Source organism: Puma concolor, chromosome C2 (assembly GCF_028749965.1).
Source record: "Puma concolor isolate L17-30 chromosome C2, mPumCon1.1.hap2, whole genome shotgun sequence".
Lineage (NCBI taxonomy): Eukaryota > Metazoa > Chordata > Mammalia > Carnivora > Felidae > Puma > Puma concolor.
In genome coordinates this window covers 82,668,268-82,694,659 of record NC_141675.1, presented here as the reverse complement: position 1 = coordinate 82,694,659, position 26,392 = coordinate 82,668,268, and the positions used below count along the sequence as shown (strand labels likewise).

The 26,392-nt window shown below is 38.1% G+C and overlaps 1 protein-coding gene across 1 annotated transcript in view; it reads right to left on the bottom strand.

The window, feature by feature from the left end:
* Positions 1 to 26,392, bottom strand: part of CCDC50 (coiled-coil domain containing 50) — a 64,760-nt gene that overhangs the window by 20,520 nt on the left and 17,848 nt on the right. The window contains exons 2-6 of the mRNA XM_086675004.1: positions 17,536 to 17,598; positions 16,595 to 16,721; positions 12,266 to 12,356; positions 6,559 to 6,676; positions 1,229 to 1,756 (exon numbers count right to left, since the gene is read on the bottom strand). Coding sequence (XP_086531130.1) covers positions 1,229 to 1,756; positions 6,559 to 6,676; positions 12,266 to 12,356; positions 16,595 to 16,721; positions 17,536 to 17,598 — 927 coding nt within the window. The remainder of the gene's footprint in view (positions 1 to 1,228; positions 1,757 to 6,558; positions 6,677 to 12,265; positions 12,357 to 16,594; positions 16,722 to 17,535; positions 17,599 to 26,392) is intronic.

Sequence of the window (26,392 nt, the reverse complement as noted above, 5' to 3'; positions counted from 1 at the left end):
CCTGCCTAGCCACCTTTTTTTTTAAACCATTGCTGAACTGAATTTTCATACGGTTGCTGAACTGAATTTTCATTTTCTTTATGACCAAGTCTTTTAATAACTTAAATGACTAACATGATAGGAAGAGATAACACAATAGGAGAAACAAACTAAATCAACCTGAATCTGCAACCTAACCAGTTTCCAGACCCAAAAGTAGAGGTTGGCTGGGCAACAGTTAGGAAGAAAATAAGTAGAGATGCCTCGTTGGTACTCTCCAATAACCCTTGCATTGCTGCAAAACTTCAATAAGAGTACAATAGAACCAGGGAGAGGACTATGGTCTAATTATGACTTACAGTGGTAGAACCACAAGGAAAACATCACCATACAGCAGTTTCCAGATAAGAAGAGAGAGAACCATTACTGGGTCAATGAAGGACTTCAGAGGTAAACTTCAGACATGCCAGAACATTCACCTTATTCCTAAACAAATGCCAAGAACTTACCGGATACCGGCATTTCAGAACACCAACTGTAGCATTAGAGTCGTTGATGGTTAGAGCCTAGAAAGTAACTTAAGGAAATGTCTTCAAACTTTAAGTGCAGAAAAATTACCTCAGGTCTAAAATGAGTCCAAACTGCCAGGAGAAACTATAGAAATTATAATACGTGTGAGATCCAGAAAGCTGCTTCTTTAGGAAGCAGCCCAGCTGATTCTGACAAAAATAGACCAAGGCCCACAATTTGAAATATGCTGTTATAAGAGAATGCCTATCTGATCTCTCACTTTACACATGGCAAAGATGAGACCAAAAGAAGCTAGTAATTCCAGCCTTGATTTTCTAGTTAGGCAAATAATACGAAGACAGTGTCACAAGATCTGACTTACACCCAGAAATTCAGGAGCTATGATTTGGTATCTGATTCTCTGGTTTATGGTCTTGACAAATGAAGAACTGTGTCTGGGATGGGCACGTCCACTGCAATCTGGGGCTGGAAGAACTTTGTAAGGAATTGGTGAATTTTCTTAGAAGGTAGTAGTAGAAATGTACAAATATGTTTCTTCTTCCTATATACTTGGTATTAAGTAGATACCTTTTATAATATTTGGCTCCAGGATTTATTTCAAAGCCATGAGTACAAACTACAGAGAAAGAATACGTTGCTGAAGATGCTTATTAAATACATTTGCTTGTATGTGTATATACATGATACCAGGATTTTCAACATGACTGTCCTTTATTACCTGTGTCATGGAGTTGGAGCCATTTCTCACTCTCTGAGAAGGGAGGAGTCCTGGGCCTGTGTTTCCTTTCTCTGTGCTCACCTTGCCCACGGTCCCTCCCATACACAGCTTCCTTGTAATGAAGCCCCGATTTCTGTGAAGACTTGGGTGAAAGTCGGTCTTGGTGTCTGGACTTTTTTTCCCAATTCTGAGTTCGATGGCTACTGTTAGCCTCCCAGTCATCAAATCCAGTACTCAAAAACACCTCACCACTGATCTTGGGAAGTGGAGGTCTCCGAAGTCTCTCATGATCAGACCGCTTCCTTTCATGCTGCTCAGAGTCATTGTGGGGACTGCCCCTCACTTTGCTTGAGCTACAGGATGACAGAAGTTTCCCTGATGAACAGTAATCTTCTAGCTCTTCCAAGTTCTCCATTGGATGTTTGGGTTTCTCTTTCCTTTGCTTCACAGTGTTTCCATCACTTTGGAGTCTACAAGACCTTGAGACTCCAGAACCCAATTCCCTTGCCCTCCTTGACTGTGGCTGGTCTGAGTGGAAGTGGAGGGATGTGAAAAATAGAAATGTAGGTTAACTTAATGAGCATATGAACTCACCACACAGGAAAGACAGGGCCCATATTTTAAAATGGAGAAGACTAGTTTTTCAACAAACTGCAAAGAGGGGATGGGCATTTATTGGATTGGCCCAGGCATAGATGAAGGATTCTGGGTACACGGTCAAAAATTTAAAAGACTAAAATTATGTGAAATAACTTAAATCTGAAAGAAGAGCTTGATTATGATTATGGAGACTTAATACAGTACTTTAATATTTGCCAATAACAAAAGCCATGGCCATTAAATGTTAAATTCTATTTATAAAACCAATTTGGAAGTATTATGGGGGGAAAGTAGGGGTTGAGGGAGTCTCATAAAACAGAAAACAACCAAGCTTTGTGATAATTAAGGTTTCCAGGACGAGGCTTTCAAACATTCTTATTGGAAATGATAATAAATCTCTATAAGAATGTTGCTAGTTTCCATTAGAGTCTGAGAAATGACCCAGTTTTTAGTATTCCCCTACTCTCTCTCCTTAGGTGGCCAAAACAAGTATTCCCAGCCATGCAGTTCAATGTGGAAGAAGATGGGGTAGAGAATTTTAAGTGAGTAAATGACCCTGTTATCTTTGGGTAACTCTGCTCCCAAACTTAACTTAAATTTTACAGAGGAAAAAATTAAAAATGGATGCCATAATAGAATACAGGAAAAGGAGTCCCTTCCATCCCTACATTCACTTCAAAAAACATGATATTGTATTCTTTCTATAAAAAGACAATATGTGCTAAATATACAAATCCTTGATGTAACACAGGGATTTCAGTAACAAATTTCAGTAACAGCACATAGAGGTGTGCTTTTGTCCAGTCTCATTCGGGCACAAGCCTATTGTGAAAATGAAGGAAGGGAATTACTATGCACTTTGCAGGGCATATTTAACATTGTGTAAGGGGCGCCTGGATGGCGCAGTCGGTTAAGCGTCCGACTTCAGCCAGGTCACAATCTCGCGGTCCGTGAGTTCGAGCCCCGCGTCAGGCTCTGGGCTGATGGCTCAGAGCCTGGAGCCTGTTTCCGATTCTGTGTCTTCCTCTTTCTCTGCCCCTCCCCCGTTCATGCTCTGTCTCTCTCTGTCCCAAAAATAAATAAACGTTGAAAAAAAAAAAAATTAAAAAAAAAAAACAAAAAAAAACATTGTGTAAGACCCTTAGTACATGTTGTAATAAAAATAAATCACGGGGCACCTGGGTGGCTTAGTTGATTAAAGCATCCAAACTCTTGATTTCTGCTCAGGTCACAATCTCACAGTTTGTGAGTTCGAGCCCTGCACTGAGCTCTGCACTGACAGTGCGGAGACTGCTTGGGATATTCTCTCTCTCTCTCTCTCTCTCTCCCCCCCCCCCTTGGGCTTGCTCTCTCTCTCTCTCTCCCCCACTCTGTGCACTTTCTCTCTCTCTCAAAATAACTTAAAAAAAAAAAAAAACAGAAGAAAAGAAACCCTAGTTCCAAGAAAACTACTAAATTATCTAAGATTTGTTCCCTGCTGAAATTACTCACTTGCTGAATTGCATCTGAAACAGCTACCCCAATTTGATGGGATGTAGAGGAAATAAAGGACTATACATTTTCTTAGTTTTTAGGGTTTTTCTTTCATTTTGTTTTTGTTGTCTTAGCTTTGTTATTGTTAACCTAATAAAGGAACTGAGAAAGGGGAAATTTGTGCTAAATGTATCACTGACGCCATAACGCTTCTCAAAACCTTCAAATTGTTTCCTCTTGAGCTTTCCAGAAGAAAAGGAAATTTGCTTCAAAGATGATATCCAAATTAAAATCAGTCTTCTAAAATCATCTGAAGAATTTTTGATTAAATTTATTTTTTGCATAAAAGCAAAACTGAAACAGAACAATTACTCTCTATGGTAAAAAAGTATCTATAATTTTAGCAAACTATCATTTTAAGTGTGTCTTGACAACTGAGAATCAATTGACTACTGCTATGAATTATTAATATAAATTGACTAGCTACTTAAATGATAACCATATCCAGGGAACAATGGTTCAGTGTTAATACCAATGTTCCCACAAAGGGCTGCATGAATGAAGTCTGCCTTCTAGCTCCCAAAAAACAAGGGTTCTGTTTTTGACATGGATATGTGAGGCTATGATTGTTCTTTTGGTGGTGGTTTTAATCCTTTCTGAAAAGTTAACTGATAATCAGTTTTACTTTAGTTGAATGTGTTTCAAGAGTTAGAACAGAGCTGTCACTACATTTTCACAGAGTTGATAGGAAAAAATATCTATTGTCTACTTCACTTGTGTTATCTTCAAACCTGGGAAAGAAAAAAGACTGGGGTGGGGACTGGGACTTGTATTTTTCTTGTGACCAAGTTATTTGGCAAATATAATTAAGTTCCTTAGAGCCAACACGTATGCATTTATATATACACATACATATGTATATGTATATACACACACACTTTGTGTGCTTCCATGTTTGTCTTTCAAAATAAGATGATTTTTGTTTAGAAATGGAAGATACTGTCATACACACATAACACTGATACATGTATGAACAACAGTACTTTGGAGTTTAAGTCCTCACCATAATTACATTATTTGATCTTCTCAACACCCATGTGAAGGATGTATTTTTAAACTCTCCATCTTACAGATGAGAGAAAGGCTTAATGTGATTATAGTAGATAACTTCTCAACATTACAAATGCTCTAAGGAAGGAATGAAACTTGAACCAAGGTCTTATGACTCCAAAGACCATGACTTAAAAGAGACTAATATGCCTGTAATACAGGTCAGTGGCTTTGAAAGAAAAACATGGATTCACAAATGAATAAGACATGCCATTTTAGTTGATATAAATCTGACAGATGTTTTAGATAATTTCAGATTTGTAGAAAATCTATAAGTGATCATTTTTAAGATTTACACTGAAGCAAAATAAAAGCTGAAAAGAGGACCACTTCCATAATGATCTATTATAATTATTATATAAGTATGGCAAAAATCAAAGTACACATAAAGATAGAGAAGTACAATTAAAGAATATCCCTATGTGTTGGGAAAAGACAACTGCAAAGAACCTAAGAATTACTTTGAGCATATGAGCCGAATTATGATGGGGTTTCTGTGGAACTCAACTCGGTCTAACTCAAAGGCAAATGAATGAGGATCACACATGTTCAGCAACATATAAACTCTCAACAACACAACTGAAAAGGAATTCCAATATTCACATACATATGCTCAGGAGGTCAAGACTTCATGATTTTAGTAAATGTTCCTGAAAAACCACTGAATTCTTAACATAGGTAGTCCCCTGCCCTCAAGAATGATAGCACTCTGATCCAAACAACCAGATTTGAGTCCCAATTCCAAGTAGTGTAAAGTTTTAACAGAGGGAGGCTAAAATTAATACTTTAGTATACTTAATTACTTGCCATCCTAATGCTTTTCTAGACTTAATAGTTTTATTTTAGTGACTTTTATTTGCAGTGAACATGATTCCAGAGCAGAATTAAAAATAAAAACAAATAAAAAACACAAGAGCACATTTCTAAGGTTATAACTGAATATGAAGAATAAACTCTTCACATTCTGGTTTCCAGCACAAAACTATAAGGCAATACTATTTGTTTGTTTTTTAATTATGTGATACATGATTTCATTAGAAAAACAAGCATAATGAAAATGGTTATCAAGAAAGAACTGAGCACTTTACTTATGGAAGGAGAGCACATCAAGCAATAGAGAGAGAATCAACCTGCCTACGAACTATGCCACAGAGCCGAGCTCTACTGGTAACAAATGTAGAACAATGTGGCTGGGCAAGATTGTACTCAAGGGTAATAATCCTAACATCTGCATATGCATTCCTTTCATTCCACTCATCAAACACCTACTTACCTTTTACAATGAAATCACAGAGAAGTAATTGATAATTAGTTCACAAGAGACTTTAGTAACATGGACCTTAATGTCTTTACTTTCTAGAATCTGCTTTAGGTTTTCCTTACTTGTTATCCTAAGTGTGGTCTCCCAGCTGAACTGCAATCAATACGGACGCTAGAATTAGAGGAGATGTCTTTCCTTTGACAGATCTTTAAAAAGGATGGGACAATACTTGAAAATACTCATTTCCCAACACACTAGTAAGAGAAAGAATCACCAGCACCACAACCGCCACCACAAAGCACCAGCACCACACTGCAAAAGCAGGCACTAGAGAAGAGAAATTCTGAAGGGGCTTTTCACCCTCAGGATTTTTTTCTTTATGGTAATCAAACAGCAAGAAAGCAAAATAGCAAGGACAAATAATGAACATGGAATCTTAAATTTTAATTTTGTCATCAACATACATACTCAGTGGTCTATGTTTAAAACACAAGAGCTTTGTTACCCAACTGATGTGTTGCGTACCATCTTCATTATTCATGGCACTCTGCTGCCTCGGACACTGTGCCCAGACTTCCTTGAGAAAGATCAAGCCCAGAGCCTCACCCCCATTTTCCACACCCCAATTTATGTGCTTAGAATGTAGTACAGCGTTCCAAGTGGCTGCAGCACGAAAGAATGCATGCCAAATCTTACAAAATGCCAGTTGTTTTAACAGCCATGAAAATGGCTCTGGTCATCCAACTAAAGAACAGACGAATTCAGATTCACATAGAATTTGGCCATAAATCCATATGAACCCTGAGGTCACTTTACAGACAGATTTAAAGGAGTGTCCTATGGTTGAGTCTAAGGATAGAGTAAGTCATAATGTAGTCATTGTTACCTCCATTTTCATAGTAGTAATTATCTCCATAAGCACTGGATCCAGAGGACTCTGGAAAGTGTTTCTTTCGCTTTTTCTCTTCCTGTAACTCCTTTTCTTGCAAAAGGCGAGCTATGTCCTGCAAATAAAGAGAGAATGCTAATAAATATTACCAGAGAACAAACAAACCTTTTACAATGAAACAAACTCCATCCAGTGGCCCTAAAGTCAATGGTTTGACCCTCCACTGCCAATCTCTTATGGACTCCATCCATAGCTTTCCAGACTTCATGGCATTAAGCTCATGCTATTCAAATACTCAGTGGAGTAGCACATGATCCAGATGAACAAGAAAGACTTTTTGGTTAATTGAAATTTAAACCTAACTCAATCTGGGACATACAAACCTAGTATTCCTAAAGCTGATTAAACAACAGAATTTTTAAAATTCTTATTTGTGGGCCCTTTTTCCAAGACGATGATTCACTAAGCCTGGATGGAAAAGAGTGCAGTAATCTATAAAACATTAAAATTGTATATACAATTTAATTTTGAAACTTTGAAAAAAATTATTGGCTGATTTAGCTTTGCATTAGAGCACCACTGAAAAAGACAAAATGGTCTTCCTCCTATCTCCCCCTTGCTTCTTTGCCAGGCAAGTTTTTACAGTTACTGAGTGATGAATAACATTCTGACCCTGCCCCCCCCAGCCTATGATGGCAAAAGTATATGCAAATAACTAAAATACAATTAAATCATGAATGCCTCAATAAAAGAGTAAAAATGTCAATGTGAGTATTAAAGAGGCAAATCTTATTTCTGCTTACATGAATTAGTACAAGTCTTTGCATTTGGAATTACTGTTTCATAAAACATAATTTGAGAAAACAAACCTAAAAGAACTCATAAGCCCTTCTGAAGTCATTTTCAATTATTTTTTAATTAATCATATTAATCAAGTAGGCTTACTTTGGGTTAATGTATAAAAAAAAACAGAAAACAAAGACAAAAACAAAAAAAAACCCTCCATAATGAGAAGACCTTCTAGTAAATACATTCATTTGAATGAAAATTCACCATTATATTTCATCTTTCCCTTTTCTGTCATTCAAGCTCACCCACCTCTTGAAAATTTGAAACAATGAGCATAAGACAGAACACAGTTAAAGATCTCTATGCTAGAAAAAAGTAATTTTAATAAAAACATATATTTACTGATTGCCTTCAAGGAACCAAACATTCTCCTAGAGTCCTCTGTAGAAAAACAGGATATATGATCAATATCTTCAAAGCCTTACCTATTAAGTTTTAGAAGCAAAACCATTAGCACGATTTAAGACCCTTTGAAAGGAGAGTGCTCTAAGAGAGGCATTATCACAAGCCAGGTGCAATGGGGCCCAAAGGAGCCTAGCACATCTTCCCCAAGCACATGACAAATTACTAAACTATTGTGTTGAATTCCTTATGCTATTTTTTTGGTTTATATGATTTTATATCAGGGTTACTTCTCCCTGAAAGTTTCCACTTCTATTCCTCAATGGTGGGAAATGAGGAAATTTCAAAATGAGGAAATCTTCAGCACAAAATCAAGGAAATCTAAAAATGTGACTGTCAAATGACTATCAGAAAGGAAAAAAAAAAGAAGGAAAGACATTCCATTAGATTGCTACACTTCTTTATCAACCAGTAATTAAATCTAATTCAGTAGGGAACTCTCAAGAGGTATCATCTCCAGAGGGGTATAAGACCAGAAAACAACATACCAGTTCTATGGATGCAAAAAACATCAATATAACTAAGATAAGAAGAAAGAAGAATTTTCTCAACCAGACACCTTCCACTCCCTCCCCCTTTCTGGCCATACATGTATAATCTTATTTTTAAAGTGCCAAAACATAGGAAATTTTTTTAGTAGCTAAAATGTACTGCTATTTGAGCTATGCTCTAAATATTACCAACTTATATAAATACTTTTTTAGAACATGAAATTCTAATCACTTTCACACTAAATTAATTTTTAATGTAAACTGGTTACTAAGTTTATCCCTGAACAGTTCATATTATAAATGGCTTCAAACTGCTGGATTAGTACCACAGACTTTTCATAAAATGGTCATGCTAATGTTTACTTAAGCAAAAAAAAAAAAAAAAAGGTTTGCCCTAAAATAGTTGCACATTCACATATATTTGGACCTAGGTTCAGAGACACACATATACCTATAGATATTCACATACATACACATACACACACGCTTAAGAATTTCATTTAAAAATAAGTTAAACCAACTAAACACACATTCCTTAGGCTTATTAAATAACACTGACAAATGTTTATGCTATGACTAAAGAAAATGATCCCAATGGAATTAGTCCACTTTAATTACTTACAAACTCACACAGTCCAGTATTCCCAAAGGCTACAACCCTTTCTTCAACAGAGGCTTAGAGAGAAATGCAACTACTATAGTCACACTATGTAAAACAAGTTTTTTTTAAAAAAGGAAGAAAGGAATGAAGGGAGGGAAGGAGGAGGGAGGACAGAAGAATAAAAGAAAAAAGAGAAAGAGAAAGAGGAAGGGAGGGAAGAGGACTGGGGAGAGGAGGAAGGGGAAAGCTACAATGCTGGTAAGACTATCTCTCTCCTTCTGTAAACTTTTTGTTGTTGTTGGTTTAACTTTTCTACATCTGTCTCCCTGAATGGAAATGCTACTTTCCTTACATCTGTGCTCTGTTAAAAAGCACAATAAAATTATACCATAACAAAGTCAGAAATGCTAATTAACCCACACAGAGTTGTGTAACTCTACTCTTCATGTACAATGTTGTTCAGGAAAAATACTCTGTCCCAATAGGAAAGAGGCCTTGGATTCTATATCTGGTTGTTTGGGGAGTTAGAAACAACCAAAGAACTGACCCCAAAAATCTCTTAAAAGAGATTTGGGTGAAAATCCAGAGAGGAATTTTCCACAGCCCTGCTGTCCAATAAGAACATACTAGCTAAGCAGACTCCATAAGAAAATAGAAGAGCACAGAGAGAAGAGAAGGAAAAAAAAAAAAAAAAAAAAAAGAATTAGGTCAGTTCACGAGTAACAGGCAATGATGTTTTTTTTCAAAAGTTGGCCAGAAAAATTCCCACTATTATCTCATCTCAGTGCCCTCTGTGAGGCACCGTGGACTAAAATAAACAAATATGTATTATCATACATTCTTCAATGACAAACTTTACTAATGCAAATTTTGTGCATTTAATATTAATACCATACCAGTCAGCTGAGAGCCCTATCTTCAGATAAGAAAACATCTCCACACGGTAGGCATATTCTGATCTAAAGCATCAGCTGAAAAGTCAGAGAGTCTGAATGGAGCTTTTAAGGCTAGTCTCACTAAATCTCCACAGCTGCACTTCTCATTCAGTCTCTGACAGCACTGGGGAATGGGACCATTTCTGTAGGTCAAACAACAGAGGAGGGCAAGGTAGCTGGGAGATGTGTAAAAGCAAGAAAACTCTTGGCTCAAATCACACCAGACTGGAATATACTTGAGCCTGTTTATTTTTCCCCGTTTCTAATTTAGCACACATCTCTTTCTGTATAGAAATCAGAGCTGTTATAAGGGGCAGAATGGTGGGGAAACACTAGGCAAGAAAGCAAAAAGAAAAGAAATTGACTTAGTATGTAAGAAGCTAAGTTAATATGCACCAAAGGCATTAAACCTCACAACAGCCCTCTAGTGTATGTGCAATTATCATGACTTCTCCATTTCGGAACCTAAGGTTCTACCTGGGTAAGTAAAATGCTGAAAGCCACAGCTAGACATTAAAGAGCTAAGATTCAAACTCAGAGCAGCCTAACTCGAAAGTCTCCATGTTTTCTGTTGTGTCACAGGACATCCGTGTCAGAAGCAGTCAGTCAGGGAACCTGAACTGTACAGATATTTCTCGGTCATCTTATTATAGCTGGAGACCAGTCACTGACTTCCTCAAGTCTTAATTTCTTCATCTGAAGAACAGAGTCAATCACTACACTGCTTACTTTATACAGTATTACCACGAGACTATTTATTGTGATTGCTGTTTAGATTCTACACGCCTAAATAAAGTGCTTTGGTTTCTCTTTCTATCCTGTTTTTCTTGAATGGGGGGGTGGGGGAATCACAGGACACCAGTAGCATTTATAAGAAGCCAACTTCATCACTCTGTTATTTTTTAAAATAGAAGCTTTCCTGTTCAGAAAATATAATCACTTCTTTCAGTTCCCAATTTCATCCCCAAAGCTGTCTTGACTACACAGAGTAACACATCCTGCAGGAAGAAAGAGTTCCTGTGTTGATAACAGGAAGGATAAAAAGCAAATCCTAATGCTTACTTGCAGTTCTGATTATCACATGATCATGGTTTGTTTCTTAAAGAAACAGCTAAATACACACATAGCAGATGTCTCCCGCTCACCTGGCACTGAACAAGGAGTCTTAGAGGGACAAGGATGGCTCAGTGGGAGCAGCAGTATATGCAGGCTGCTTGACTGATGGTCCTCATCCCATCTATTTAACAGGGTGATTCCGTGTGCTGGTTTACCCAAGGCAGGCCCAGCTTATGTAATTATTAATAGCCCCCCTTGAACCTAGAAGAATATGTGAGTATACATACAATAAATCATATGGCCATCCTCCTATTAAAACTCTAAATCATTTTCTTCAGTCTGTGGCCAAGAACAGCACAGCTGGTTTGAAAGAAGAAAAGAATCAATACATGCTGAAAAGGAATTGTTTGTAAGAAAGGCTAAAAGTGTAAAACAAAGGAAATAGTTAAATGCAAATTCAAGTCTCCTTACCAAAAAACACTGCTGCTACTTGTAGTCATTTTCAACTTTAAAAACAATACAATTTAAAAATATATACAGAATTAAACTGATTAGTTCCTTGAGGCAGCGCATCACAGGAGAGTGAAGCCATGAACAGCAAAGAGTGAGAGCACTGGTGGCCCCTGGCCTCTCACGATTGACACGCCCTGACTTGTGTTCAGACCACACACAGGTCTGCTCTCCCTCTCTCAAGACTGCACGAATAACCCACAAACAAACACCCTGTATGGTTTGAATAGTGCCCCCCAAAAAGTAATTTCTACTAAGAACCTCAGAATATGACCTTATTCAAAAATAGGGTCTTTACAGATGTAATTAGTTAAGAGAAAATCATACTAGATGAGGGTGGGTCCCCAATCCAATGACTGGTTTCCTTTTAAGAAAACAAGAGGACACAAAGACACGGGAAGAAGGCCATCTGACCACAGAGGCAGAGACTGAAGTGATCCAGTGACACTCTAAGAAATGCCAATGATTGTCAGGAGCCAGCAGTAGCTAGGGAGAGGCAAAGAAGCATCTTTCCCAATAGGCAGCAGGGACCCACCAAAACCTTGATTTTGGATTCCTGGCCTCCAGAACTGTGAGAGACTCTATTTCTGCTGTTTTAACCACATCAAGTCTGTGGTGATTGTTAAAGCAGCCCAAGGAAACTAATTCACCTCTTACGTTGAATTAGCATCATCTTTAAGAAGAGTTCACTTAGGTTATCGAGGGGCAATAAACAGTGGTCCATGGAGGGCAACACTTGGACTGTGCACCACCAAAGAGGAGAGTTCTGCTGCCCATCCGGCAACCCTGCATTGAGTCCATGAATACAGAAGGCAGCCCTTCCTCAGGGCTGGGGTGGAGGGGCATTATCTTAGTTGTACCTCATCTTTCTTCTCCTGAATGCGTCGTCTCTCGGCCTCAATAGCCAGCTTCTCCTGGATTTCCTGAGCAATTTCACAGTCTTGTTGTTCACTAAAAAACAAAGGTGAAAGTAGTATGAATAAATAATAAATAAATTTTCTTAAAAATACAATTTACTGAATACTATGAACCCGTGCAAATCTTTATCTCACTTAATCCTCACAATAATGATGCAAAGAGGTGGATATTGTCACACGTTACAGATAAAAAAGCTGGGGTCCAGAGTAGTGACAGCATTTCCCTAAGAGCACAGAGAACACAAGTGGCAGAACCAGAATCTGATCCCCAGACACTACAATGGAAAGTCCCAGGCCTTTTCTAAATTCTCTTATCACCTCACCATACTGGGGCCACTCCACAGACAGGCATGCTTTCTCAAGATCTTGCAAAGGAAACGTAAACTATCAGATTAATGTCCACAAATATACAAATCACTAGATGTCACTCTGGTCTCCTAGAAGTGATGGTATGACTTTAAAATGATTTTTATAAGAGTTTAAATTAGATGTGTTTTTCAGTTTCACTAATACTTAAAATACCGTGCAGCTTCAGTTCCCAGTAGACACCTCTCTGGCTGGTGCCAGTTTTCTTAAAACTCAGATCCCTGAGAAACACAAATGCTGCAATACTGCTGCTACCATAGTTTGCCTTGTTTTGGCATTCATGTACTGAACAGGGACTTAAATTTAACACCTGCTATAGTACAGACACCATGCTCAGACACTGAGGATACAAACATGAGTAAATCTTCACTTTGCAGTCAAGGCTCACAATCCTTTTTGGAAGAAGAACCAAGAGGATGATTTTGGTGGGCAAAATAGATCACCTCTAAAACAGCAATGCAAACAAAAAAGAAGAACTGGATATCTCAGAGATGGGTACAAGTGCATGTCTTCTAGATTCAGGTCAAGAAAAGTCAATAGGCAGCTTCAAACTCCAGAACCTGATACCTCTGGAAAGCCAAACTTTACACACAACTGTTAGCTAGGAAGGATGACCATAAACATGCTTAGGGTTTACGACTTAAGAAGAGGTTGGAATGAATTTACAGTTGTGACTTACAGAGGGAGTTTTCTTGCTAAACAAACATTCTCATTCTCCCTCTCATTCTCTCTCTACCGAGTGAACTTAAAACTCTCAATGAATCTCATTCTTGGCTGGCTATTCCACGTTTAACAAACAGCATTTTGTAAAATGGAAAGTGTTGGGGAGGGCAATAATCTGAACTGTGATTAAGGAATTAAAGCCCATACTCTCTCTTCCAACAAAACTGAGAGGCAGAAATTATCCTCATTTGTATACAGAAACGGTCACTTCCAACATGCTTGGAGACAGGCAGGTACAGGTGGACAGAGACGCAGCCATGTACGCACGTGTTATGCCGATACAAAACAGAAAGGAAGGAAGAGGAAGTAAGAGAGCACAGGTAAGGGATGGCAAGACTCTCCTAGAATCAGTAGGAAAAACACTGGACAAGGTAGCTGCAGACCTGATTTCTGGTCCTGCCACTGAGAGTCAGTGAGCCATGCCCTCTCTTGTCAATTTATCAGCTATAAAAGTATTTGGACTTAATGACTTAATCTTATAGGTCTAATATTTTAGAACTCTTAACCACTCAAACCAAAGAATTGAAAAGAAACAAAATCTACTCAAAACAATTTTTATTTATATATCCTCTTTTCATTCACTTACTTCTAATAATTAAGAATCATACACAAAATCATGTTCCTAGTTTTCAAAGACTTCTCTAGTTGGATCTCTCAAACTCAGGTAAAATCTGTACAGGAGTTAGCAAATATTAATTACATGCAAGATAATAATAGATGGGAAAAAGAAGAAGCCCAGCAGAGAAGGCAAATCCAAATGAAATGTTAAAGGTTACAAGTGACACAGATGTCCTCCCTAGTACAGAAAATAAAGAAGTGAGGTTTAAGCTGAGGATAATCACTTCCAATCATATTTCCATGAAGGACAAGATCGAGTTCATGCAGACAATTACACAAAATCCCGAGGAAGCAAAATCACGTGAGAAAGGGGTAGTCAACAATGGGCAAGCCTGATAGTGGACGGGGGCCCCAGGATGCAGAGTGAGTAAGAGCTTCCAGTTCATTAATATTCACAGCATTTCATCCAGCCAGTGAGGTGCAACTGTCAAAACTGCTAGCGTGTGACAATCAGAAAAACTTCCTTTCTAACCACTTATTTCAGCTAGGAGTACCTCCAAAAGCCTGAAGTCCCAGGCAGAAATAGAATATCTGGCTCTCCTCTAATTTAAGACCTATAATCCATTACTCTCTGAATCCTCATTTATATTTAGAGTTTTATCTCAATAATCTCTGAATAATCTCATTATACTATCATTACCCTAATTCAGGGTCTTAAACTTCTGCACCAGCCTCAGAACTGCCCTTGATAGCAAAGCACTGTGAATAATGTAAAAGGCAATGATTTAGAACTCTAGAATACTCTAGCTCTGGCTCTTATCTTTTTGTTTTGTTTTCTGGGGGTGTTTTGTTTTGTTTATTTATTTTGAGAGAGACAGAGAGAACAGAGGAGGGACAGAGAGAGGGGGGGAAAGAAAGAATCCCAAGCAGGCTCCACACTGTCAGTGCAAAGGCTGATGTGGGGCTCGAATTTACAAACCTGTGAGATCATGACCTACCTGAAATGAAATCAAGAGCTGGAGGGTTGAGCCACCCAGGCGCCCCTCTGGCTCTCATCTTAACTCTGGTTATGACCCCAAACCTCCACACCTCTCAAATCTCTCTCTTCTTATTCCATGAGCATTACCCTCCAATCAAGCTTTGTCATCTCTTAATTTGACCACTTTAAAGCTGTCTTCAATCTTGTCCCCCACAATCCTTTATCTACCCATCCCCCAGAGTAGATCCCAAAATGAAAATCTAAAACTCTTTCAATGGTTCTCTGTTGTTTATAACATCCACAAAATCTAAATTCCTAAAAGCATAACTTTTGGTCCAGTTTTTGACTACTTTTCTGGCCTCATGCCCTAACCCATGCCCTTAATCACACACTACACTCCAGCAATACTGAACATCCTGTAGCTACCATGAGATTCCAGGTTCTTTAACCTCTTCCCTTCCCTATTACTCCCTCTGGCTAGAATGGTTTCCTTCAGCTAGCACTATGAACTTCTAATTTAACCATCAAGGCTCAGATTAAATACATCACCTGTGTTAGAATGGTTTTCCCAGTCTCTCCTTTCTTCATTGGCATTAAATGTATTATTTAATTCTCTGTGGCTTACACCAGTCTCTGTAGATTTCAAAAGCCTCAGAGTTTTATTCGGAGGCTCTTAAAGGCAACAGCTATATTTTGTTCCTATCTGTGGTCTCCAATGCCTTTCATGGTGACAGGTATAGCAAGAGTCAGTAAGAGTGTTTATTTACAAAATAAGGAAGCTGAACAAAAGGATGACTAAAATTCTCTCTACAAATAATAAACCAGAAAGGCAAACCCTTCCTCAAAGACAGCAAAAATGATAGGCTTTCCTGTTTATTTGAACACGAACTACAGTAAACTGTGGGGGCCCTTTACTTCTCCCTCTACCCTTTCCCCTCAAAACAATACCTTGTGGTTAAATCCACCATTTAGATATAGGGGATTACACAGAGATTTAGATACAGGGGTCACTCTCAAATAAGAAATGCACCCTCTGAGCTTTTAAAACAGTGCTGGAAGAGACCTTGGATATGATCTTTCCATTTACCGAACTATTACAGGAGGAGACTGAGCAAAGAATGTCTGTCAGATGCTGAAGTTATAAAGAGAACTGAGTGTGTATTTCAGAGCTTTCCAGAAGATCCTGCCTCTCCCTGAAAAGCAAAAGAGGTTCAAGGAAAATAAGAGCAGCAAACATCAACCACGCAAGAGTAAAGGAATCCAATACAACTCATAAAGTTCTTTGATATCCAGTATTTCACTGGATCCCCCAACCAACCTATGAGGCAAAGGGAACAGAGATTATTTTCCACGTGCTATAGGGAAGGAATACAGACTCAGAGAGGTGGATCGAAATGCTCAAAGTCCAACAGTTAAACGTGCTGAGAGTCATACCAGAATCCACTTGTCCCCAAACCTATGAAGTATTCCAACAACAACAAAAATTTCAGACCAAAGAAAACTGTGGGCTAGCCACTATAGGATTTGTAATCTAACAGTGACAGGCATGAGAGGGACAGACACACAGCCTTCTTCCCTGCCCTGGTTGCTGGCTCCACAGAGAAAACCAGTCCCAGCATGCCTCCCTCCCGCCTCCAAATCCTCACAGGTCTTTGTAGCGCTTCTGGAGCTGAGCCTGAGCTTTCAGATCTTCCTCCTGAAGCTGCTTAGCCACCTGGAGATCATGCTGGACCAAACGGTTCCGCTGAATATTCGAGGCCAAATGATGTTCAACTGGACGGAGAGATTGAAGAGAGGAATCACAATGTTTCGTCTGGTTAATAATACGCCTCAGGATAACTTAAGAAGGGTTTTTCCATTAAAAAGAGCTTCATATCCAAGACTTCATTTTATGCTTTCAATAATGCTATATAACAGGCAGCAAAGGAATTATTCCTCTTCTCTTTCCATTAAGTAAAATGAGAATCAGAAAGGTTAAGTAACTTGCCCCTGGTCACATGGCAAAACAGCGGCAGTGACAGGATTTCCACACCAGTTTCCACACTAAAACCAAGGCCAGGGCTCCTTCTGCTCCACAAGCTGTCACTCTATTTATAAACATTTTCAATACTTACTTTTTATATTGACACATGAATTAATGATTCCCAAATTACATATTTGCAAATACGTACTTCTGTGTAACACACATAACTTAGGTTTAGTTTCCATAATTACCTACATAAATATTGAGAAAAGGCCACAACCTAGATACTTCCAATGTCTGCAAAGATGCTCAGGCCCCTCTTCCAGGGGAAGAACAGATGCCAGATAGTATCTCCCTCCTAACAATACTAAGGCAAGGGAAAGGTTCACGCGCCGCTTTTCCTCCCATATACCCAAAGTCTCCTAATCCCTCGCAGCTGTCACATCTTAAAATACCCAGAACTTCATTTTCCACCCAGGTGGCACTTGCCTAGATAAATCCCTCAGGACTGATGGAAAGTAGGCCTGGTGACTCTGTTCTCTCTCCCTGCCTCACCCAAAGAAACCTGCCTCAAGTACTACTAAAAAAGAAAACAGAAGGAACATAATGAGGGCCATTACTCACTCTCTTGTTCTTGCAGGCTGTGGGCCAGGGTGTGGTCCTCTAAGACAGCAAAATCTCGGCACACTGCAGAGGATGAAGCAGGAAAAGCAGACAAGAAGGTTCAATGGTAGTATTTTAATATGTTAAAAAAAAGAATTTGTTTACTTCAAAAATCAATTCTACTATTTTAGGATTATCAGCTTTATAACATGCAGTGCAAAATAGTGACTAGTAAATACAAAGTCTTCATTCACAAACATCCACAGTACCTGCTCAGTGCCAAGCACAGGGTATCACAAAGTAATGGTTAGCTCTGGTCTCTGGCCTAAGGATATTAACCACAGAATCAGAACCCATAAGTCCAGAAGTTCTTTTTTTTTTTTTTTTTTTTTTTTTATTTATTTATGGGAGAGTGCAAGCGGGGGAGGGGAGGCAGAGGGTTCAAAACAGGCTCTGTGCTGACAGGCTGACGCATCAAGCCCAATGTGGGGCTCGAACTCACGAACCACAAGATCATGACCTGAGCCAAAGTCAGACATTCAAACAACTGAGCCACCCAGGTGCCCCATAGGTCCAGAAATTCTAATCCACATCTAAAAAGAGAGGGCAAGTATTGTGGCCATAATACAAGAGACAAGAACTTTCTGCATACTGTTAGCTAAGAGAAAGCTGAGTTCTTGCATAGTCAGAGGAGTTAAAAGAAATCTAGCCTTTGCCTGAACCATCTAGGGTTGAGGGAATCCTCTCCCAGAGACTTACATCTATCCTGCTGCCCCTAAGGAAAAACACACCTTTATTAGTCCCTCGGGTAGGAACAGATTTCTATTTCAGGATAATCACTTCTTTAATGGGACCACACCCTCAGACAGGAGTTAGAACTAGCTCCCCTAGGTCTCGGTAAATGTAGAGCTTCCTAAAAAGAATCTGCATACCAAAAGGATATGGGAAGCTTAGAGGATACAGGAACCTGCCCCTACTGTCACCTCGATTTGGAGATTCAGGCAAGAACGTTCTCTGGCCTATCTTTTTAGGAGCAAATGGGAAGAGATGGTCTCCAAGGTCCACCCCAAACTGCAATTTAAACTCCTGTTTCTTAAAACAAACATACACAAAACAATACTTATAAAGAACTCTTATCATGAAACGTGCCTTTTGTTTGTATGAAGGACATGTAATTTAGGTGATATGTTCTTACTCTATTTCAAACATGTAACTCACATGAAAAAGGAAAATTCCCTAAAGCCACAAACTACTACAACATGTAGGACTCGTGAAACTGTCCCGTAAAGTTACCAGAGTTTATAGATTTCTTTCTGCAGCTTTGAATTTGCCTATGAAGACATTTAACTGAAGTGGAATAAAGAAACAATCCTTTGCCATTCTTAGCACTTATATATGCTCACATACATATACATTGACATAGCCAGCCCTGTCCCTGAGAAATAACAATAAAAAAGTAGGTAGATCTTAGAGACATTAAGCTTACTCTGAAATGGTTTTACAATTGGGGAATCATTTCTGCCCAAGAACCATTTAAACAACATATGGCCTGCTTACTTCCTGCAACTGCAAAACTTGTAATTCCAGGAGAAAGTCCTGTTCTTTTACATCTGATATATTCTCAGCAAATTCTAACAACTTTGTGGCCCAGGTCCTAGCTACCCTATGTTTCACAGAATGAAAGTGCTTTCAAGATGAGCTAATTAACTCATTTGATTAATAGGTGAGGAAAATGAGGGCCAGACGGAAGAAAAGAGTTATCAAGGCTATATACAGTTTGTTGGTGACAAGTTATAAGTCAGTATCTGAGCCAGCAAGAGCTCTTTCCTTTCCTGACACCATGACAGCCCTCCGGGATTCCAGGCAAACCAAGAGGTCACAACAGACTGAAAGGAGATATTCTATACTGACTAACATGCACTCCCTAACATGCCTAGTGAATTAATATTAATTGATCAAATGGCTAAGATATGTATGGATTTAATTAACAGAAAACATTCAGAATGAATTAGACAAAATGAATGTAATCAAATCTTGTGCAGAAGAATGCTATTTTATTAGGTTGCTTTATTATTTGAAGCACTTTTATTATACTGCAAAGGCTTATGTCTGTATACTAATGTCCCGTATTAACTTTAGATAAGATTAGATTAATTGTTGAGATTAATATTTGTTATATCATGGATGGCAACCTATTATTAGGTCATAAAATCAATTTACTAAGTCTAGAAATGAATAGGCTAGAAAACAGAGTAAAACACACAGTCGAGGAAACCATGGAATGGAGAAACTTTTTCAGTTTTACTCACATAAAACTCAAACATACGTGTACACACACACACACACACACACACACACACAGCTGTATATATGTATTAGGTCACACTGTAAAACATACAACATCCTGCAGATTATGGTCAAAAAAACTTAAAAGCCACTTCAATTTATGTTACCAAGGCAGAAAGTTATGCCAAACAATATATTTTATACATGTTTAAGGTCATACTGAATAAAAGATTATAAAATTATTGCAGGTTTCCATGTGGATAATCATGTGAAGAACTGCAATAATTTTATATTTTTGTTTTAGTCAGTGCAACATTAAAACATAATGTTTATGGATGCATACACCTGTAATAAAAATATGTTTTTAATATACAGCACTGACACAAACTGAATTTAGAATTGAATCGTGCTCATCTACAAAGAGAGTCAAAGAGCAGGAGTGCCTTTGCTATATCAGATGTTCTATTGATTTACAAACAAAACAGAGAAGACTAAAGCAAATAAGGCAAATATTAACATCTACTAAATTTGGGTGGCAGGATCATGGGTTTATGTATTTCTTTTTTTTTTTTTTTTTAATTTTTTTAATGTTTATTTATTTTTGAGACAGAAAGAGACAGAGCATGAGCAGGAGAGGAGCAGAGAGAGGGAGACACAGAATCCGAAGCAGGCTCCAGGCTCTGAGCTGTCAGCACAGAGCCCAATGCAGGGCTCCAAATCAGGAGCTGTGAGATCATGACCTGAGCCAAAGTCAGACACTCAACTGACTGAGCCACCCAGGCACCCTGGGTTTTCTGTATTTCTTTTGTTTTTTGTAATTTTTTACACACTGCATTTTAAAATTCTACAACACAAACTTTTTCTTTTTAAATCCACATCTTTAATTCCATCAATAGCATATGCTGCTAAACCATAAACATAAAGACATAGTTGCCATATCACAGCAGGTGCAAGGAGTTTATGAATTACTGGTTACCATAACAATGACTCTTCTCAGTGACTTCTTAGTATTTAACCAGCAAGAATGAAGTATCATTGTTATTTGATCCTAAATCTTCTTACAGCGCATATGGGTTAGGGTGTGAGTGAGAAGAGAATCTAGAAGATCTTCAATGACTAAAGGAAGTGCACACACTCATACACAGAATTGTATTGTCAATACACCGAGTTAGCATTTCAGAGTTTACTGAGAACTTCCAAATGCATGATCTCATTTATGCCAAGTATTATGTATTCACTCCAGTTTCTTCTGCATCCACTCTAGTTCCTTTCTAGATGTGCCTCTGTACACTCTGCATCATGACTCTTAACACAAGCTGGAAAACAACCACACATCCAGCCACCTTTGTAAATCAGTAACCAGACTGGGAATTACAAAAAACATTTCATAGCCAGGCCAAATTCAGAGCCTGGATCTTTTCTCCTTCCCTAATCTACTCTACTTTGAAGTAAACAGTATAAGCAGTATAGGAGGATAAACAGCATCAATTCATCTCACCACCTTTCCCTGCAGGCACACTTAAGCTGTATCATTGGACCCTGAATGCCTACCCTCCCACTTCTCAGACTTCTTCCCTCCCATGTTCACTTTCACTCACTCAAATTTCAAGCCGATCTTGCCATTAGAGCCATTCCATCATTCCTCTCCATTCCCATCCAAACTTCAATGGTCCTGTAAGCCTCCTCCCTCTGACCCCAAACATTTTCCCCAAAATTAAGGCATGGTAGCTAAGTCTGTTTTGAAAACTAATCATGCAACTCCACCTCCTTGCTTTTGAAGAGCATCAACAGAAAGAAACACATTTTATCCTTCAACGCAAATAGACAGCTGTCTCCGTGACCAGTTGCAAACTCTTCAGGGCAGGGACCTTGTGGGACTAATCTCTGTACCTTCCACACAATTCTATATGCACTGGATGTAGCATGTAATGAGACTTCAATAGATATTCATTAATTGAAAAAGAAATGAAGAAACACTGGTCAATAAAGTCAAAAAACAGTGAAAGTTCCATAGCCAAAAGAAGAAAACAATTTTATAAATAGAATTAAGCTCTGTTGTTACAACAGAATTACAGAGACTTGTAAAACTTTCAGATATCATTTAAATAAAAACTAGAAACCTTCTCCATTCCCACTAAATGAAATTGTTTTAGTGTTTTTTAATCCATATATATACATATAAGTATACAATGATTTAGTTTACATTAAACCAAGCAAATTTCAGAAATAGGAAACAGGATATATATTTGAAAAATATATATGTGTGTGTGTGTGTACACACACACACACACACACACACACATATATTCTCCCCCCATCCATTTTCCTTGAAGAAAAAGATGATTTTCATTCATTTGTGGATCCCCCTAAATACACAAATGACATAGTTTGTACCTAGTAAACGCATTCATTCAACAAACATTTGCTGAGCTCTCTTGCGATAAATAAGTCATTTCCAAGCCATCACGAAAGTAGAGATGCCAGAAAGGTACATAAACATAATATAATTTGATAAATGCTATAAAGAGCTACAGAAAACTCTTTGAAGGCATAAATAATGGAGGAAATGTGCTTGCTATGAACTGGAGGTAGTTGTAAGTAATAGCAGTGACTCAGAGATATCAAGAAACCTTAAAGTAGCTAACATACAGAATGAATTTCAAAAGAAGGTTAAAATTCCTATGGGCAGAGGGAGTAGGCATTCTAGATGGGGAGGCAAGTGACTCTCACAAACCAGAAGAGTGAAGAAGTCATTCCCCTTCTGTCCTTCTTGTACTCACACCCCAAACTTTCTGAAAATACAATTCCTATGACTCAGTCTTTACAAGCTTCCACCCACATACAAATGCCTGGATTAATAATACATTCACTAGCAACTATTTCTTTCAACTGTGTCTGTACTGCCTTTTATGTCCTGGTATAATTTGTGAATTATCCTATTTTTGTGTGAATGCTATTAGCAACAGATGGAATACATACTCATTGATTTGAGAACAGGGATGATACTTGTTTTCCTTTGTTCTGTACACATGAAAACAGCCTCTATGAATGAGGATGATGTTCCAGACACATATTCTATGTTGAAAAGTTTGGTAATGACAGGCAGCCACAGTTGACATTGATATAGCACTTTATTGATTACAATGCACTTTCATATACATTCCTCCTAATTACCTGAAGGTAAAGGTTTTACCAATATTCTCATTTTATTTATGAAAAAACTAAGGCTCAGAGAAATAAAGTGACTTGACCAAGATTGCCCAACAAATGAACAAATGAATTGGAAACCAAGCCTGGAAGAAGTAATGAGTCTATATTTCACTATGTAAGAAAAGAGTTGATATTATTAAATAGTAAATAAAATAAAATAAATATGCATTAGGTTGTTTGAAACTGTGGATACAACAGAATTTAGGTAAGGATGGCACATGTGCTCAGAAGGTGGGTTCCAGGGCCCAAAATAGAGCAATAAAATGGGGGATATTGTTTATTTTGTCTCACTGTCTCCCAAGAATAAGTCTCTGGCAATCACAGTCAGCCTGTATTCAATTCTAAAAAACAAGGGCAATAAAAAGTTCTTTTCATTTCACAGTGTTTCCTGGGTGATGTGCAAGAAAAACCCTAAGCTGTGTGTGACAACGGTGGAAAATTCCAAGGAAAATTTCCCTTTGGGATCTAACCAGCTTGCCCCATCTCCCCTACTCTCCATCCAGTATCAATGAGATTTTCTCCATTTGCAAAGAGAGTATTAATAAATTTCAGAATAATGTGTCCAAGAGATGTTAAAGACAATTTGTACAAAGAAATAACATGTGTAAACCCCTATGCCTTTGTTTGTTGCCCCTCAAAAGGAATGTCTCCCTAATTTATTAAAGAAGGGTCTCTTTTCTTTATTTAAAGCTCTAATAAAACTGCCTGAGTAAAAGAGAACAGAATGCAGGAAAAACTATGAACAGCTATCATCCTAATGCCAAGTCCTTGACATTTTCATCCCCAACAAATTTTACCTATATAGGGACCAAGAGGATATCAATATCACCATCACTAAGAACAACACCAAAACCAACCCTCACCCCCCCCCATTACTACCACCGTCAGCTCGGGAGCTTCTTAGGTATGCTCAGTTATAGACTATGGACACTCTCGTAACCATCTGCCACAATTATGAGTCCTAAAATAGCATACATAGCTTTGAATCACTGACCACTCTGACAACTGAAACTTCCCATTCAGGCAGGAAATTGAAACGATGGGAATAAGATCTCAGTAATGTCTGAACAATTAATTTACTAGGGAATAAAGGGTAACTGAAACTTTTGCTCCTTCTCTGACTTTTAATGTCCTAGATGTCCATCCTGTTGAAATTAACAAAATCCAAGTACAGTATGACAGAAGGAGGAGAGTGGCACCTAATTTGGGCTGACAAAACACTAGTAAATGACACAGGCCTTCCATCCTCATTTACTTTGTTCCTAGTCGAAGTAGTCAATGACAGGGCTATTATTCTGATCAAGTCTCCAAATCCCCTGTTCTATCCCATATACTATGGTTATTCCATCTGTCTGGAAGATAAAGGATCCTTCTGATAAGAGACGCATAATATCATTAAATCAGATCCACGTTTCTGGAATATTTATCTTTAGTAGAATTATTACCACCCCCCCCCCCTTACTAAACTACCTGAAAAATGCACACAGGCTTCTACAATTCCTTTTTGAAAGACAAACACTTTCATCCACACTTTGTACAAGTGATTGAGTCAAGTATCATTAACCAATGTTTCAACTATTTGGGGATTTTTATGGTTACTGGGTTTTGTTTATGTTTTAGTTGGTTGGTGTGGGTATGGGACACAGAGAATGGGAGCATCCTGCAAGTTGAAGGAAGCTCAGTCACAATTACACACACCGGGGGCAGGGCACAAACCTGTTCTATCTATCTGAGGCACCTCTCCACTATCTAAAAAAATCATAATCAGTCTTCAAACCCTCATTCTAATGTCATTTCTCTACTAATCCAATCTTATAGAATAAAACCAAAACCGTCACAATGGACTCTCACACACCCAGCAGATTTACCTATGCTATATTTCCCCCAGTGATTTCACAGAATATAGTAAATATACTACGGTAGCACTAATCATATTATAATTAATTTACCCATCTGTTTCCCCAGCATACATTCAAGATCCTTGAAAGGCAGGAAAAATATTATGGATCATTTTCTCTCCAACATTTATCCCAGGGCCTGAGATAATGATTTTCAAATAAATGTGGAAATGAGGGCTCCTAAGAAAAATGGTGATTAATACAAATGACATACCATGAAAAATTGCATTTTTTGCAGGTGTGAGCCATCCTCACCTTCCAGCACACCTGAAAAAGGCTAAGGAGCTGCATGTCTACCGACATTACCTAAAATGACAGTAAAGGGTTTCTGCTTCCACCCCCCAAATTTTGGATATATTATAATATATGTATAGTAATGGATAGAAGCTGAAAGAATCCTAGAATATCTATAAAGGCGGTCCATTCAGGCAGGTGGTCAACTGTTGGTCGCTTTACACCACAATTAAACATTATCACTCAATTTCTGAAGAAATGATGGCTTGGAGAGTTGGAATAACAATGCCAAGGATCACATAGTCAATGAAGTGGTACTTCCAAGATGAGACCCCAAGGCTATGAAAAATGACAATATAGATGAGGTTATACGTGTTAAGCTAAATAACCCAGCAGGATGCATAAGATGAATGTGGCATTTTGAAGCAGAGAATGCAATGTATGCTAAGGTGCCGATAGGAATTTTCAGAATCTTGGAGTTAGTGTCCTGAGTCATTTGAGAATGAAAGTTTTTTGTTATTGTTATTAAGGGAAAAAGTATGCTAGCAAAAATAAAGTCTATATAAGTCCCCAAATTTGTATCTGATCTTCCTGAGAACCAAAGCAAGCAGGGAAATATGAAAAGTTGCTCAGTTTTCATGACCTAAAAAAAGAAATAACACCAGTTCGTCACTGGATAGAAATGTTTTACTAGCAGCAAATATGCAACTAAACTGTTGTCATGCTGGAACTTACATAGGAAGCACTAAGTTACATAATGGACATCATCAATAGTTCAAGTATGAGTTTTAAACGTGTGCCTACACGCACACACATCTTCAACAAAAGCACAAGACTGAGCACAGTAAGGAGACATTTTAAAAAACAAAACAATTAATATAATTCCAACATTTCACTCTGATGCAATTTATTAAAATAGGTTCCTGAGTTATTTTTTTTTTTTCTAATCCCCCAAATTCGAAGTTAAATGAAAAGCCCAGTAACCCAAACCACTAGTTTGGCAAGTAGGTATATTATAGCTAACCACAGACACACTAGATTGCAGGCAAGTGGGTTCTGAAAATGCTGAGATAATGTAAGTCACCAAATCAGAAGTACTACTTTAATATCACAAACCATCTACATCATTATCAGAGACCACAGAGTAACTGGGTAACTTATTGGAAAAGTGAAAATGGCTGAGTCAGGAATTTCCATTTGACAGAGCAAAAGATTGAGGGTGAGAGGAATAGTGAAAACATGGGTGGGGG